The 18,653-nt window shown below is 38.3% G+C and overlaps 1 protein-coding gene across 3 annotated transcripts in view; it reads left to right on the top strand.

Annotated features, from left to right (window-relative positions):
• LOC120545374 (astrotactin-2-like) overlaps positions 1-18,653 on the top strand; it is a 298,446-nt gene extending 279,793 nt beyond the window's left edge. For 2 of the 3 annotated variants that reach the window (XM_039779628.1, XM_039779629.1), the window contains 4 exons: positions 2,793-2,934; positions 12,741-12,841; positions 13,469-13,652; positions 16,545-16,782. In XM_039779628.1, coding sequence (XP_039635562.1) covers positions 2,793-2,934; positions 12,741-12,841; positions 13,469-13,652; positions 16,545-16,782 — 665 coding nt within the window. Of the gene's footprint in view, positions 1-2,792; positions 2,935-12,740; positions 12,842-13,468; positions 13,653-16,544 lie in introns of all 3 variants that reach the window. The other variant, XM_039779627.1, reaches the window with a different exon arrangement.

Genomic DNA, 18,653 nt, shown 5'->3' with positions numbered 1-18,653 from the left:
GTTAAAATAGGGCCCTCAGTAACTAAAGTTGTTATGCTCCCATCTTTGTCACATCCAGGGTCATCATTTATGGGTAGGGTTAAATAAATACAATTTTAGCAAAAAAATGTTTTAACTTTAGTCACAACAGAAAACATATTTTTTTGAATTGGGAGTTTAAGTCAGGTTGTCTACATTTATAGTAACCTGTGTAATTATGCAATGCTCAGGTACAGGTCCAATAAGGTTGTTTTAATATGCATGCCACACATATCTAAAAACATTTGAATATAGATTCACCTCGAGCTAGCCATGCAGGCAGAATGCATCGATTCTTTTCTACCTTCCTGTCCTTTTGCCTCCTGTTTTTGTTCTTGTTGTCTATAGTCCTCTTGGAGACGTGTACACTGTTCTGTCAACATATGTGTTTGTTTATTTGTCTATGGGCTACATTTCTGAAATGTAGAAACTTCTGACCCAGCAATGAAAAGTTATACCCATTGGTATATAGCCCCACTCTCTATGCTACACGAGTGTGGGTCTGTATGTCTGCCATTTGTTTTTTGCAAATCCGGATTATTTTATAATCACATACATCAACTCACTGCTACTAAAACAAAAGTCGTTGCTCCTGACCTGTACTGTAGTCACGCATCAGCTCCTTCATTTATTCTGATTATCAAAACATCCATTGAAATTATTATTTCTCTCCATGACCACATCTAAAATCATAAAACATAAGAGAACACACTGTTCTTTTTCCATTCCTCTCTCATTGTTTCTCTTTCTCTCTCTGACCTAGTTTTTCCTCGTTGTGTACCTTTTTCTACTCTACGCTGTATTTGGAGTGGTCTTTTTCTACCTTTATTCTTTATCAAGTGGCAGAAATCTGGCTTTCAATTGGCATTCCTCTCGTAGTTGTTTGCAATAAAAGGTGGGGGGATAGACTTAAAAGGCAGAATGAATGCAGGCCAAATCAGGTCAACAATAATCTTAAATAGAACATTACCAATTATTTCTGACAGAGATTGAGTGGTCTGCTAGGGATAATTTATTGTTCCACCAAATTCTTTTTTTAAAGTTCTTAATATAGTAATATTAGGACACAAAACGTCTTCTTCAAAAATTCTGAATCAGTGCAGTTGGCACTAAGTGACTAAAAAGGTTGATCTAAATAAAAACACTGAGCCAGGTTGCCCATGCACAGTATCAAGCTATAAGATACTGATATAAGGAATTGTATCACACCTAAATAGTTTTCAGTTTAGTGGAGCCATATTGAGTGTCAGGAACCTCCAGACAAATCAAATACGTGAGTGTGCAGCTCTTGGACAATACAATCCAATGGGAAACACTGGATCCAATATCACCTTTGAAATAAATCTAGCCTTCACCGTCAATTCAGCTAATTTTCTGTAATTAGTTTGTTAATAGGCTAGGTTCTAATATTGACCTCATTTATACTGAAATTGGACATAATGTTAAACATCTGTCCTGTTGACAAACCAAAATGATCTGTCTGGTTAATACATAGTTTTCACTTGTACCCAAAGATTAGCTCAACATATTTAATCACTGTATGCAGGTGGTCTTGGGGTTTGAGACAGTTGAAATAATAAGGTATGAATGTTTGGGCTGATGTAATTTGCTTATCCTAAAAGGTAAACAACTTGGGAGTTCAAAGTTGAAATGTAAAGCACAAACATACTCCATGAGGGATTGGTTCAACATTTTGACAAAAACACTAAATCTGCTTACTTAAACATACAGTACTGATATTGATATTGACAACTTCTTTTGAAGCTTTAAGCAGGTTTCAACAACAAAATAATGTTTTAAAAAGGTAAGACCTTCGAAAGAGCAACCCTGTAGTAGTGCAGGAATGTGTTTGGGGGAAACCTCCTATACACAGAGCGCTTTCTGTAAAAAGGTCAAATCATTCATTCGTGCAGTTCTTTTTCCTCTCTTCTGCAACCTTTTCTTACCATCCCCTTGTGCCCTACCAGCCAGACTTAGTCTCTGGGTTTATAAGTTGGTCCATGTATCATAAGCTAAAACTAAGCTGCCCTTTACCTCTTGTAGAAATAGTTGGAAATCCAACCGTTTGAGAGCTTTTAAACTATTTTGACAGCTCCCTCTTTTTTCCATCACCCCCATGAGTACTGGAAACTGGCATAGTGTATGTGTGTATCTAAAGGAACAAGTGTGCGTCGCTTGCCTTTCCCGTAAGCTGACATGAAAGATATTTCACAACTTGTGAAGTAGTGTTTTGTGAGACGCCAGGGTGCTCAGAGAGATATCATTGTAACAGTACCATGTGCCCATTAAAGAAAGAAATCCTGTTTTCTTACAGTTCTGTAATGTAGTGTGTATGGGCTGCTGCCAGTAAAAAGTCATATTTAATTTAGCCTTGGGCTTGGTGCTGGTGAAACGACTCCCTCCGGACCCCAGAGGTGAAACTAACAACACCAGAGTCAAATGGCACAATCTTTGATAAGGAAAGAGCTTTCCTTAATGTAGAAATTCATTCATGACTAACTTCATGTTGTGCACCATTGTTTTTCCTGTGTTGAAATGTGGTGGAACCAAAACATGTGGTGTTGTTTTGTTTAACTAAGAACAATAGATGAAAGATAATGTTGAAAAATAAGTTTGTCTTTTTTCCTTCTTTTTTGGCAAAAAGTATGACAGATGGTAAAACAGTACAAATAACATTGTCAAAGTGACCTTGTTGTAAGATTTTCTTTTTGATTTCTATCTTTCTTCATTAAATCCTTTCTTTCTTTTTTACTTAAATTTCATTGCTCTACTAGGTGAAGTTCTGAGCATGATGGATGATCTGTTCGCTGGTTTGGGTTCATCCTGTGTTGTTGCCGGGAAGAGAGCTGGAGACCATCCTCACTCTATGCTATACTCGGTGGTCTTCAAGTGCCTGGAACCCGACAGTCTTTACAAGTAAGTCTGCTGATTCCCTTTGCCAAGTTTTCCAAGTCAGTTGAATAACAGATTTATTGTGGCTGTTTATTTGTTCACTGTATGAATAAACATGAGCCATAAACTGTGTTGTGTTGTAGTTAATGCAGACATAGCTTCAAGGTTTTTGCACATGTCTGAAGTATGGAAAGTGGGGGGTTGTGTGACCATGTGAGCTGTGCTGTGGAGCTGGGTCTACCAAGGTATGTCGGTCCTAAGTAAGGGGCTAGACTAAGACTTCCAAATGTCTATTTAGTCAGCATCTACAAAAAAGAGCATCCTCACCCAGAGTAGGGAAACCAGGGCCCCATCCTGGAGCCAGGACACCTGTCAGGTAAATGCTTGGAGGCCAGACCTGCATTCACTATTCACAGAACTTGAATGAAACGCCTGGATAGGGGCGGACTACGTCTTTTTCCAGAGTTGCCAGAAATCCATGATCAACTTTGTAGTTATATCAAAGCCGACATTTTTTTTAAGGCAGCTGCTTGTAGGTGTAGCCAAAAGCCATCATGGCATGCAGCAGTTCCCATTTTTGATCAACTGGAGTGCTCAATTTTTGCTTTTTCTAAACATTTTGTATTATTACAACTAGAAAGTAACCAGAGAGTGCATTACTTCACCAAGGCGGCACAATCCTGTCCTGACTCACCTACAGTATTGTGTGACATTGCTCTTGGTTCTCGGCTTGCAATTTATTGCAACCCAATTGACTTGATCGTTTTTCTGACCACATTTTTATGAGTTCAGTCTTTCCCATTACCATATAAAGACCTTTCATTAAACATTATGTTGTGGCCATGTTTGCATCTTTCCCAAAGAAGAATGACTGGGCAATATCAGCAATACCACATCCTCCCTTGGGTGACGACAATTCCCACTGCAAGTGTTATTTTTTTTTTGGGGGTGAATTTTTGAGTTAACCAGGGAAGCATACTTAGTCTCAACATGGTGGAAGTGGTGGATGCTTCCAATCTTTTATGTTCTCTTTGGTCAGAGCAGAACAGTGTTTTAGTGAATACAGAAGGATCTCTGTTAAAAGACGGTATTTGTTAAACTCAAACAACAAATTGATCACTCTTTGTAGATTTTACGGGGCATTTAACTAACCTTGCCTTTAAATGCTCTCATAGCCATCATCCTAACACATCATGGATCAGTAAGTCAAACTTTGACAGTGTGTGACATGGGCATATTTGCTGTTTGCTGATTGTGATTTCTTAGTGAATGGGATTACCCTATCTGCCATTAGTGTTGGTCTTATGAATAAGACATCATGTAATTGTTAAATTAACTGCATGGTGGTGTGGTGATGTACTGGACTGCATTACATTAAAACCTGTTTCTTATATTTAGTTCATATAATTTGCATACATGAAAAAACAAGAAGCACAACAAAACATACACACACATACACATACAAACACCATAAACTGCAACCTCAAAATGACCATAATGCTGACCCAGCATGTCTCTGAGACAACATCAACAACAATTAAAAGAATATATTTTAATTCATGACTGGGCTGTCTTATAGGATTGCACTGCACTGATCAGGGGCTTAGATTTTTCTGATCAATCAGTTTACGGCAAGCTATTTAGAGGCACATTTCAGAATAGAAATATATTTGCCTTCAAATTGAGGCAGACAAGTTTTTTCTTTTTTATCCCACTGGGTATTGCAGTGATTTGCATTTCCCATGAGCACCATTTGCCTTCTGCATCTTGAAACAAAGTTGCAAGAGCAGCAATAATAAGTGAACCAGACAGGACCCAGATGTTGTTGTGGCTGTCATTGGACACATGAAACCCACTGTCTTCTCAGCTTTTGACTTTTCTCAGGTTTTTTTTAGTGTCTTCTTATAATGCGCTTGCTATTTGGTGGCCTTGGTTTGTTCTGGGAACCTTAATATTGCTCCTCTAAAAAACAGCCAGGATTTAAAGCTATAGGAAACCTGATCTAGAGTTTTGTTTCCCCCAATCTATAAGTAGATATATACAGTATGTGCTGTACTAGTCAAAGTTAAAAAACTTGAAAGTTGCAACAGTTTAATACGCCCATGCTGTATGATTGATCCAGAGGAGCTTTAATAACCTTAGATGAAAATACAGCAAAGCATCCTCACCACATTTACTTTAACAAGTGACCTACAGGAAAGTTTATTTAGTTGGTGTCAAACACTAACAGAGCAGGAAAACTACATTGCATACAAAACAAAGGCCTTTATATTGCTGTTTGTTTGTGTGGGTGTGTATGTGTATTTACGCCAGAGGGAAGGTGATTGAGGGATTAATGTAGCAATGCCAACAATTTATTTAACATTAATGTCTCCCTGACACAGCTTTAACAGTAAAATATGTGCCATGTGGTTTTATAAATCAATCTAACATTAACATTAGAGTGTGCGGTCACAAGCTAATGAGATTGTCAGTTTCACATAAAAAGTAGCACCCAGGAAAGAGCAGAGTTCACAATTGTTCATAAGCATTTAAACAAGGAAGTAAATATGATGAAATAAACCAAATAATAGAGCCAGGAAGCAGTGAACAATCATTGATGACATTTCTAGAAGCTGATGACAATGCCAACAATACAGTTACCATCTATTTAATTTAAATAAAAAATCATGATTTTGAGTTTCCTACAGGTTTTAACAGTGGATGAAGAAGGAATAACTATTAGTTTAATCTGTAGAAGTCACCACTAACAAAAACCTGCAACAAGAGCCTAACTTCAAACTTTGTAGCAGTCTTATCTTTGTTTCGGCAGTCTCCACAGTGTTGTTTTTCTCTGATAAGAGCAGAATCTACGTTGGAATTACGTCTGAGGGCCCATCTGCTTGCAGCCAACTCCGCTTGTCTAAATCAACAGCCTGATAAGACCTCTACTGGTATTGGCTTTACACTTGATCATTACCAATGCCGCTATGGCCCTAACCTTCCCCTGCAAACTAAAATGCTCTTTGCTTTGTGAAAAGTTATTATAAGTGAATACCAATATACAGGATGGAATGTAACAGTATTTTGTGTTATAACTTAAGTCTAAATCAACTGTTAAAATTCTCCAGAGATCAACAATACTTGTTGGACTGTCAGACTTTCAGCACCATTCATTAACCACACACTTTTATGTTAGTGTTGACTTTGTGAATCCAGACAGGTAAGTGGGTTAATCAAGTTGGTGTCTTCATGTATGTAGAGTAAAGCAGTAAATGTCCCTGTGGGGCAACTTGGCTTACAGACAGCAGACAATGACAAATAAATTACATTACAAAATTAAATTACAAAAAGTACAGCAATGAATACAAACAACAATAAATACACAAGAGAAAGCAGCGAGAAGAAGTCAGAAACTGAGAGACCACCCTGTTCCCTTCACAGCTGCTAGTAACAAGCCAATTTACATTTTGTTCAAAAAGCCAATAGTTGCTGTAGTAAAAGCTGCTGTACTTTTATAGATGATCTTTAAATTGATCCTGTGCTCCTTTTTTATGACAGTTTGTTATACTGTAGTACAACATTTCCGCCTTGGCTTTCTGCATCACTTGACAGACCCTGAATCTTCTCTGAATTGTCTCAGTCCTAGCTGCCCTGCATCTTCCTGATTGCTCCTCCGCTGCTTCTAATTGCTCTAGACTATTTAAGGCAGTGTCTCTAGACAAACAGTTTGTCTGAATTCCTTTGCCATCCTTTAAATGGTTTTGCAAGCCTTACTTCTGGCTATGTTTTTTTTTTGTATTTCTTTGTGTTATTGATGAGCCAGCAGCCTTTTACCAGTTAAGAACCATCTCCTGCTTGTTTTGTTTTGTATGGCTTGGCATAAGCCAATGTTAATCAGTCTCAAGACAAAACATGCATCAGTCTTCCCCAGCATTGTACCAGCAAACTATTTTCCTCATTCTAAACTGCAGGGATGTTTGAAGACATGATTGCACACATGTATGTGCACATAGGATGGCTCAGTTTTTCTGAGGTGGTAGTTACTCAACAAAGCCTTAATTAATTCATTCATTCCTGTTTCTCGACCAGAACCAAATCAGGAATGTTGTGATTACATTACATGGTACATGTCTCAACAGCTAACTAGGTGACCAGGCTTCCTGCTAATGACCGTTTTCTGAACTGTTAGCCTAGGTACTGTAGTGACTGTTAGGCAACTACATTTACTTTGTTGTGGTTGGAGAAAGATTGTGGTCATGGCAAATTAATTATGGTTAAGGATCAGTTCATTTTTATGCCCCATTGGTTTGACATATTATAGGCCTACCAGTTGAGGTGATGGGACTTTGTTTGTTCTGCTTCAAGAATTGAAAGATTTCATTTGACAATTGACCAAAGCTGTACCAACGGTTGTGATATACCTGTATATTGATTGATTTTGACAGAGATCCGTAAGCTTGTAGAACTTAAAACCAGCCAGTGGATTGAAAGAAAACAAAAGGGAGCATCAGCGAAGAGGACTGAATTAATATAAATTGGTTGTATAAAGGTGCTGATACATGTTAGCTGCACAATCTAAAAAAAATAGTTTGAGATTGGAGCCCTATTCACTGCTGGTATTACTGAAAAGTAGCACAAAAACTAGTGTTTGCCTGAGGAGCAGTAGGTGGGCAGATGTACAATTTTTTACGGAAAAAATGATGGCAGCTCATCCTGATACTTGTTCACCCAACATGATAATCCGGTTGTGATTTTGTCAAATGCCATTCAAAGCATTGCTGATTCTCTTGAAATATCTCAGTTTCCAGAAATATCTGGTGCATACATTTAAATCTATTGAATGACTCTTAATGGGGTGTTGTCATCCTTACATTCATTTGGACTATGAGAATATAGATCTGAGGATTTTAAAGTCATGAGATACTGTAAGCTGAAATGATGTGGCTTTAAAGGATTTGTGGACTGGCTTTACTGATGTGTGTCCAAACGCTGATGTCATGGAAAAGGCATCCCCTACTGCCCTAGCTTCTCTCAGCATGCCAAAAATACTGCCCTAATTGATCCTCTCTCACTCTCACTTTCTCTCATTCCTCCTCTCTTGCTCGGTCTGTCTCCGAGCTTTCTGTCTTGTCATCCCTTATTCAGCCATCTCTCCACTGTCTCATTAAATTAGAGGGCAATGGTTACTTTAATGGCAACATTGTTAATTTACACAAACATTAATCTGCCATTTGTCCACTTCATTGTTTGCTGAGCTTTCAAAACTATGGCACAGGGACAACACTGAGCCGCTTCGAGAGAAGCCATGTGCAGCCAGACAGCCTTGGAATAGATGTGAGACTTAGAGAGAGTACGGTATACATTTTAGGACATCCTCAGCCATCAGTCAGGTCTCAGACATCAGATGAAAAGGCGTCAAGTGTCAGGTTAAACAGCGTCAGATCTCAGGAAAAACAGCTTCAAGTCTCAGGCGTCAGGCAAAAAGGCATCAGGTCTCAGAAAACAGCCTCAGAGAAAAATGCCTCAGACCAAACAGCCAGGTTGGTTGTGTGTGTCTTACCAATTCTGTTAGGCCTACTTGATGTTTTGACATTCTCGTGGCAGGCCAGACCGCTGGTTCCCTTGTTCTCTCAGGATCTTTATCATCACTGAGTGCCTGTACTGAGCTCAGACATCACACTCTGTCCATCCAGCCCCCTTTTTCGCTACTATCTGTGTCTATGAATGAGATCCTAACAGTATAAAGGACCCCTGGCCAAGGTTCCTAACTGTGATCAAAAAGTTGTAAAGTTTCTCATATTTCCTGTAAAATGTCAAATTTCCTTGCACAATGAACATGTTATCCCTCATTTACCCAAACAAAAAGCAGAACACCAAAGTTGACTCTCTGAGAGGCTTAATCTCCTGGCAGAAAAGGCTTGATTCCTGTACATAACAATCTTGTAATTGCTGTAGGGGCGGTAGAAAGGGGAACAGTACCTGTCATTGATGCCAACCATTTAAACAACCACAAACGGCAATAAAAGGCTGGCAAGCTCACATCCTTGGTCCCAAACAAAACTTTTAACAAATTGCCTTGATAAAACTCCCGCCTCGTCGTCTTCCTTCTGCTCCCCTCCCTTTTCCTACCTCATTGTATCCATCTGCACGTTATGTGGCCACATAATTTAAACAGTGTGACTGTTACATGCCGGCATTGTTTTGCTGGGCAGAGGAGCCAGTGAGGCCCATGCGTCTTTTGTGAGGTTCTTGGGGAATACCGCATCCACCCTGCTGAATAACAAGACCAGACAAACTATGTGAGCAATGTCCAAACAGGTCATGTTACAAACAAAACAATCATTTGACAGCATTGGGACAGCTCTCAAAAGACATTACATGAAAAAAAAAGGCAAACGGGTTTAGGAAGAAAAGCAAGTTTTGTAAAAACAATAATATCCTAATGTCTTTATTTTCATTTATTTCTCAAAGTATTCAGCATTGGAATGCCATCTCAGTTGTTCATTGTGTCTCACTGTGTTTTGTGGTTTCCTTGTTGTCATTGTGTTGTTTTTACAGTGGTAACTCTGTGGAAATACTGTTGAAAGCTTACAGTTTTCATAACGAGTTACAAACATTTCTCAATACTACATTAACTTTTTCAAAACTTCCCCTGCAGTAAGAAAAATGGTGAATGTGATCTTTTTTATTTATGCTTCACTCAAAAAACAACCTTCACCACAACTGCATTATTGCATATACTGTTACATTCAACTTAACAATCTTTACAATCACACAGCTCTTTTTTTAGATTTTCTGATTAGACTTCTGCTCAAGTTGAAGTTAGGTGGAACTATGCTGGAAATGTGTGAGGTCACCATGATGACATTTATTTATAGGAATGATAAAGGTGTAGCTTGATGCTCTATTAGGGGAAACAAAGCTAATGGACAGTTCGGATGATGTCACCACAGTCTGTACATGCCCACACAGTCCCGAGAAGAGGTCTAATTAACCAAAATAATTAAAATCACCTGTCTGGGTTTAGCATGGTTGTGCAGGCCCTGTAATATTTATTTTGGTTATTGTAATTATTCACAAACTTAATCTTCATTATTGTGGTAAAAGTAAAGTATTTCCCTAGAGTTTTTGTAGACTATTAGCCTGAGAAAACCCTGACGAACATCTGGCAAATTTGAGATTTGCTCTGCAAGCCACTCTCAGTTACAACTGAGAAGGGTCTGGTGTCAACCAGGCTAGTAGGCTATGCTTTTTAGCTAGTTTTTATATTTGGTAGTAGTGAAAGCTTTATCTAATGTTAATAGTGTTATGTCTGTCTTTCAAAAATAGTTCAACATTTTTGTAAATACACTTATTCGCTTTCTGGCGGAGAGTTAGATAAGAAGATGGATACCATTCTCATGTCTGTCTAAAATGTGTGCTGCAGCCAGCAGCTGGTTCGCTTAGCTTAGCTCACACAAAGACTGGAAACAGGGAGAAACAGCTAGTTTGGCTCTGTCTAAAGTTAACAAAATCCCCCCAACAGCACCTCTAAAGCTCACAAATGAAAATGGTAGGGTTATATCTTTTTTGTTTAGACCAAACAAAAACAATTTGCTGTTTTAAAGGGGGTTATGTGCTTGGCTAGGCACTGTAACTACACAATGGTTTTTCTTTCATGGATTGTGTTATCGTTGGACAAAGCCAGACTACCTAGCTAAGCTAACCGGCTGCTTGCAGTTGCTTGGTATTAACCGTAGTAATAATAATAATAATAATAATAATAATAATAATAATAATAATAATAATACATTTTATTCATGGGAGCCTTTTACAACACTCAAGGACACCTTACATGTATGAATAATAAAAGATAGATAAATAAAACAGATGCACAACAAGAAAAAAGACAAAGCATAAGTACAAAGAAATAAACAATAACAGAGTAATAGAAGAAAAATTTAAATTCTATAAAATTACACTGAGTAATTTGAGTTAAAGAGGTAGGTTTTTAGATGGGATTTGAATTTGGGGAGAAAGTCAGTGTGGCTTCTGGGAGTGAGTTCTAGAGACAGGGCTGCACGGCTTTAAGCTCTAGACCCCATGGAAGACAGCTGTGCAGGAGGTGTGGTGAGGAGCATGGAAGGAAGAGTAGAGGTAGGGGTGTAGCTGTGGAGGAGGTCAGAGAGGTAAGGAGGTGCCATGTTTTGGAGAGCTTTGAAAGTGAGGAGGAGAATAGTAAATGCGGTGTTTGAACAGTACAGACATAAGAGTGGTTTCAATCTTCTCAGCTAAGTTTTCATCAGAAAAAGTCCAACCAATATGCTAAAGGTTGTTGCTATCCTATTACTCTAATTTCATTATGTAGCCAGAAAGAGCTTTTCACAGCAGATATTTTTATGTGGCATAGTAGGAAATACACAGGTGCTACCGATGGCTTTGTTCTATTCAACTGTCAAGACAGTGTGACAAAGTTAGCCAGCATGCACAACACCATGACCCTGAAAATGAAGCAGGTGAATGGAATTTAGCTATCATTAATTTGATTATTTGATTATTATGTACACCTGTGCCTTTCCCACTGTGACATGTCATGAAGTCTTCTGTGGAAAAAAAAAAAGCCTATACATCTGGTTGTATGTTAATATGGAGAAAAGGGTTCGCAATATGCGACAATTTAGATAGCAAGTTTGGCAAAACAAACTTTTTTATTCATGTTTGTTTACTGTGTGGATAAGGGGTGTATAATTCAGGGAATTCAGAGACCAGTAAAAGTTGCTTTTGCGTTTTCCTTCGTGTGGTTTCTGTGGTTACCATGGTCACACAGAGAGCCGCAGCGGCAAGTTAAAAGTTCAACCATCATCAAGACAGCAATGGCAAATAACTGTGCATGTTCATGGGAGCGGCAGCCGCCATCTCTGCGCACAAGGGATGCCAGTGGAACGGACTGGAGGGAACTGTGCATTATAGGGTGTTTGGGGTGAAGGTGTCTATGTTTACTGTATGTATGTATGTTTGTGAGGCCCTGTACAGACTGTGAAAAAAACATTACTCCAGTGGACAGTAAAGGCTATCTATCTCTCTCTCTCTCCTTGCCACTGCAAGGATATTGATGGCTTTATCTGTGCCACCTTTGATCCTTTTGTTGGATTTAATATGACCTGTTCCTCCTTGTGCTTCTTATTCAGAAGTACACAGGCTGGCATTTTCTAAAGGACATGTAAAGGTCATTTGTTTTCTATTCCGAACTGTGTGGCCCTGCATTACTTGAGATGCATTACATTTTCTCAGTGTGTCTCATCTTCTACTGCAATGTCTTGAACTGTTTGCTGTGGTATCTTATCAGGGTACTGAGTGGTCCTAAAGTCTGTCATGGAACCCAAAAAATTCAGATGTTTGACATTTTCAGAGAGAGGAACTTTGTCCTTATGGAGTGCTTTGAGTCAAGCCAGATGCCCCTTCTACTCCTATCTCCTCTGCCACTGTGGTACTGGCTGCACTCATTTTCCTGGCACCTTATTTGCAAGATATTTTCTGAAAAAGTATGTGATGTCAGTGTATGGTTATGATGAAATATCTCATAGAGCAAGATCATCATCTTATTAAACACATTACCCTGCAAACCTGTAAAAACTGCACTATTTAAAGGTTGTGTCCACATACTGTATGTCTGTGTAAGCATATCCAAAGTGCCAATCTTTTGTGTAGTTGGAGTTTTAAGTTTCTTGGTCAAAGGTTTACTTGTAATGGCTTGCAAGCGGTTTTTGGGAGGATTTCTTGTTCGCTTCTGCCACTGTTTCTTACCTGATCTTGGGTTGTCAGTCACAAATAATGAACTTTTTTCTGTTGCTTTTTTTTGTCATTTTCAGGTTTACTCTCCATGCAGTGGATAGTCGAGGCAGCCACTCTGAGTCAAGCTTTGTCTCAGTACGGACATCTTGTCCAATGGTGGATGACAGCCGAGCTGAAGGTTCTCTCACTTTTGATGTTTTCCTTCTTGTACTTCTTCTTTTAATTCCATCTTTGGCACATATCTTACATCCTTTCACATAAGCACAATTTACCTAAATGGGTAAAATGTCTACATCTTTAATGTACATGTAATGTTTTGGCATTACGTTACATCTAACTCAACTCATAATTTTTTCCAATTATATTGTAATAACTTAGACCCAAATTTAAAATGTTTACTGTAAAAATACACCAGTCATCATTTAGTATCAGGTTTTATCCTAACTCATGAAGTAAAAAAGTTAAATTACAGGAAGAAGGAGTCACGTACTGTTCTCTTTGATCACAACTCTTAACTACCCTGACAATGTGCATATGCTCGATTACATATTATGGTTATTAAAACAAGCTGTGGCAAAATGTAAAGGGGCCCTTCACATGTCAAACTCAATTTACTAATCATGTGGAGTTTGCCAGGAAGAAAGACTATGTCAAGTTGCATTATGGGAAGTGTAGGATCCAGTGTATTTGAGGCTTGGCTGATATTATGGACTGTCTCTTCCAAGTTCCGCAACCTTATTAAAATGTAATACTAAATCGCAGAAGTTCTCTATTAAATTGTTGTCTGTCTCTTAACCTCTTACAGAGATCGCAGACAAGGTGTACAACTTGTACAATGGCTACACCAGTGGGAAGGAGCAGCAGATGGCCTACAACACACTGATGGAGATCCCTCCTCCACTGTTATGCAGAGTCCAGCACCACTACAATTCCCACTATGAGAAATTTGGAGACTTTGTCTGGCGTAGTGAAGATGAGCTGGGCCCCAGGTGAGAAGATCTGAGCAATAGCACAGTTTTCTCATTTAGGCTTAGAAGATGCTTCAAATACTTCAAATTTTACAGCTAGTCTAAAGATGCTTATGTATAACAGTTGTTTTCTTCTCTAGAAATGTCCGTTTTTTTTTCCAGTCTGCCACTATTTATCCAAGTGTGCTTGTGATCTTGTTTCATGACGTTGTTGTGTTGTTTAGGATCAATTACAGTCACACTGAGGTTTCTTACATAACAAAAGCCAAAGCCATATGAACTGGTCCTAAGACCATTAAGCCATTTCTTATGGCATTGTCTGCACCCCCTCCAAGCAGGAGCACCATTACACAATTGCCGTCCCCTTCCTTTTCCCCCACTTTCTAAGGTGTTTCTACTGGAAAGCAAGTGGGCAAGGTCACTGTGAAAATTCTGGGGTTACAGTCGCACTCGCATTACCATGGTGATGCCAAAACAGTGTTTGACTGCCAAGCCAAACACTAAATTTGATAGTCAGCTAACACTAACTCAACTTCAAACTCCATTTCCTCTTCTTTCTCATAAAAAAGTCCCTCTGTGTCCACAACATGCCACCCCAACATCCACTCACCCATGACTCTCTTAACAGGGACACCCCCATTGATAGTTTGATGTGTGAACAGACACTAAGACATTACGACAACATGGAGAAGAAGGAAAGCTCACTGACTAACAAAACTGCGAATGAGCAAGCATAAACAATACTTAAAAAAAATATAGAAAAAAACATTCATGTATGCGAGTCTGACAAGGAAGTTGGTCCAGCGCTGATGATAGCAACACAAGATCTTAAGTTACGGCCCAATGTTTTGGTTTGTCCACCCCACTGCCTGGAAGGACTGCTTTCAAGCCATAAATAATATAATAATTGTGGAATAACTTTGGTCTGTAGGAAGATCATGCTTCTTTCTGATTGGTGAAGGGGGGTGGGAGGCACGGGTTGGCCATTGGGACTCAATATGGGGATTGGGGTGATGTGTTTGTGTGTGGGCAGCTATGAAGAGAGGGGAGGGGGTCTTTTGGATGAACGAGTACGGATTATTTACTGCCTGAAGTTGGCAGGGTTGAGCCTCATTTACAGCCTGTAATTTACAAGCAGGCTCTATTTGTGGTGCCTTTTTAAAAGGTAACAGAATGGCCAAGTGAAACGTAAGCACAGTCAGCACTCCTCCAGGAGCCGAGAATCCCAGGAGCCCCCAAATGTCCACCAGCATTGTTACAACTGAACACTAGCTCCTTTCATAATTATATTGTTCTCTGGACATGCTGTGATACATGGTTAATGCTTTTTTAAACACATCTATTATCTCGTACTGCATACACTTTTTCTATTTCCACACATCAGTGTCTTTGATTCAATGCTGTTTTTAGTTCTGGGCTGCATTGCCTTGAAGAGGTGTTTTAGAGGTGTGTTTAAATTACTAAGGATTCACTTGCTTAAATCATGTGAAGCCAAATTTTTGACTTAGTGTTGACTTAGTTGCAACCTGAAAGGTCACACAGAAATAATATTTTAAAAGTGTCTGTTTTCTTCTTCTGTCATTTTTTTTGTAATTTCTTTGTTTGTCATCATGAATGCCATTGGCTGTGTTTAATTTGTCCATAGCTCACATGCTTGCAAGCCTCCCTTTGTTACGTGTTTGGTATTCGGTTGTTTCAGACGTAAGAATTTAAGGGAAATGAGAAAATGTTTTCCCCACTTTTTCAACAAATAAGTGAAAAGGATGTCTCTACTCCTGCTGCTTAACTAAAGACAGATGTTGATGCTCAGCAGACAGTTTTTCTAATTTCAGTATCCATATGAGCTTTTTACTGCTTTACTGTAAGTGTATTCCCTTTTGCAAGCTGTGTGTGTGTGTGTGTGTGTGTGTGTGTGTGTGTGTGTGTGTGTGTGTGTGTGTGTGTGTGTGTGTGTGTGTGTGTGTGTGTGTGTGTGTTGTGAGGTATCTTCTCTAAATTAAGCTGACCTGACATATGGCTCCTTCAATGTCAGAAACAGCAGCTCCAGATTCTGGACCTGGAGACAAAATTCTTAGTTTCACTCATTCACTCACGCAGCTGCTCTGGTGTAGTGTTGAACAGAATCAGTACCCGAGAATTCAAAATGCAATTGCATGTGGTGGTTTTGACCCAGACTGGCAATCCCGTCAGAGTGACAGGAGAGACAATGTTGCAATTCTTTCAATACTGGTATCGTTAAAGCTGTGCTTTCTTGCAGACACAAAGCCAGACAAGGTGCAAACGACAATGCCATATTTGTTTGTTTTCTTTCTTTTTTTATATATTTTTTGGGGCATTTTTAGGCCTTTATTTTAACAGGACAGATAAAGACATGCAGCAAAGGGCCGCAGGTCGGAGTCGAACCTGCGGCCACTGTGTCGAGGCACATCCAAGGTTATGTTCATGCAGATCAAGTGGCACACTGAATTTTAAGGTGCCCTCTTGGGTATGAAATTATGGCATTTTTTCCCATCCATCTAAAACATGTCAAATAATGAACACAAAAAACAAGTTTTGTTGCTTTTTTACCAGCAACACACACACACACAGACACACTAATTTTTCAAAATTATCCTATGATTTCATGATTTTCATAACTAATGTAAACGTATCATCTGGTACATATTTGAATGCACATTTAATTATTAATGCAATAAGGCAGATGTTATACCTACTTAATTAATAGCTCATTTCTATCAATATGTGTTTCATTTTCAGGAGTGAAGAGCCTTTACAGTAAACTGCATCTGTGTCTGCATGTCTCAATTCTGGATGTAAACTTAAACTTGAGAGAAATGTAATGGTGATGGGATTGATTAATTTACATTTGTGTTATGATGTTGATATTTTTCTTGTTGTCTTCTCCTTCTATAGAAAAGCCAACCTGATACTACATAGAGTGGAGAAGATTAGCCACTACTGCCGGTCCCTACTGCGCAGCACCCACATCCAGAGTCGCACCGACACCATGGCGTATGTCTACTGTCGGAGTGAAGAGGGCCGACCTCCTAGTAACACATGGCATGGCTCTTTACATGAAAGTCGCACCACCTGCATGGAAAAGCTCATTTCTGTACAGCGTAACACATACAGCAACACCAAACTCCGATGAGACAGGAGTTAGTAGACGGAGGCGGTGCGTTTTTGTTTGTTTATTCCTGCAAAATGACATCAATGATTGATGCACCTCGTCCCCCACTCTGCAGCAGGTGTCTCTCAAGTGACTGGTGGATTTTGAAAACCAGGAGAGCCTAAAAAACCTCAGAATTCACTGGACATTGTGTTAGAGCTACCGAAAAACATATTTTTGTGTGGCCTACTTTTATTATAAGACAGAGGATAAAAAGAAAACCTCAAACGAACATATTTCTCAACTGCAAAATGCCAGTGATCGCACATATCAATGAGAAACTGCAGTGTGAATATGTAAAATATAATTCAGCCAAGAGAAAAACTGGTTGGCTAAAATACTTTGAATGTAATGTTGTAGTTCCTTTTTCGGTGCTTTGAAGCTTACCTGGAACACTTTAAAGAGAGAAAAAAAGGACTAAATCAATAGCATAACTTATTTGCCTTTAATACCTTTATTTGAAAGGAGAAATTTAAATGTGTTAAAGCCATTTGAAAATCACTTTCTTGTTTTCAAGTTCATATTAATAAAAAAAAAAATGAAAGCTTTTCTTCATGAATGTGAAATAAGTCAGTGAGAAACTATGTAGTTAGTCTTGTATTACATTTGATAGATTCAATTGAAAGAGCAAGGCTTTTTGTGGTAACAGGATCGACCATTCGGCTACTATTAGCCTGATGAAATTATGCAAAGACAGAGTGGGTGGCATTCAAACAAATCATATTCATTCATAGACATTTAATATAGCACTGCTTTCATTGCATAAATCTTGGAATCCTTTTATCATCATCTTTTTTTAAATACTAAAATACCCCAAAAAAATAAGAAATATTTGAGAAAATGTATTAAGGACATTTATATCTCAGACTAGAAATGGACCTGAACACAGTGGATTATGCACCCAAGACAAAAAATACAATGCTTTTGCCACACTGAAGTCTTTAAATCAAATGCTTTATATGTGTTGGGTTTTGGTTTGTGACTAAACACACCAACAGTATTAATACTAAAAAACGAAATCAGATGCTATAGCTAGATTTAATGATTTCTGCAAGATCACAAAATAGTGAAAGTTTGTAATCTAATGATAAATTACAATTTATCAGTGGAAAGTGACTTTTGTCATCATGGCAGTTACGTTCTAAGAGGAGCAGTAGTAGCCATAAAATTATTATTATTATAATTATTATTATACAATATGGTAATAATATGGTCATATGAGTGATTGAAAATCTAACATCAAAAGTGAATATGCTGAATGCATCTTTGAAAAGATCCTCCCTCACAGGATAATTTGATGTTTGCTCATGTATGTGCACTCATAGACAATATGGCAGAATATTAGGAAAATAAGTTTGAGGAACATTTTCAGGTCCCCAAATAGTTGATGAACGATGAGAATGACAAACATGTGAGGTACTGTCCTCTGAATTGGGAAGTATCAGTGATTGTAGGGATCACCTGTGGTCCGTATTATTTTTCAGTTCAATGTTATATCTTTAAAGCCATGGATATTGTTTTAATGAAGATAAACAATGCCTTTTTCAATATTTACATCTCATGTTATATGAACTGTAATAATAAATTATTATAATGTAAATTTTAAATTGTAAAAAAAAGACAAATGTATTATTATGTGGCTTTGATTGTCTTTTTCTGAAGAATGTGAAATATTAAAAATGTATATTAAATGAGAAGACTTTTCTTTCATCGCCACGATGGAGTGATACAGTAATTAACCCTTGTGTTGTCTTCCCATCGACCACGTAACTTTTTGTTTTTTCTGGGTCAAAAAAAAAAAATGTCTTTGTCAATTTTTTACAGCAATTTTTTTGGATGATTTTGTCGATTTA

Source organism: Perca fluviatilis, chromosome 17 (genome assembly GCF_010015445.1).
Source record: "Perca fluviatilis chromosome 17, GENO_Pfluv_1.0, whole genome shotgun sequence".
Lineage (NCBI taxonomy): Eukaryota > Metazoa > Chordata > Actinopteri > Perciformes > Percidae > Perca > Perca fluviatilis.
The sequence above is the reverse complement of the archived record's forward strand: the minus strand, read 5'-3'. Positions and strand labels throughout refer to the sequence as shown.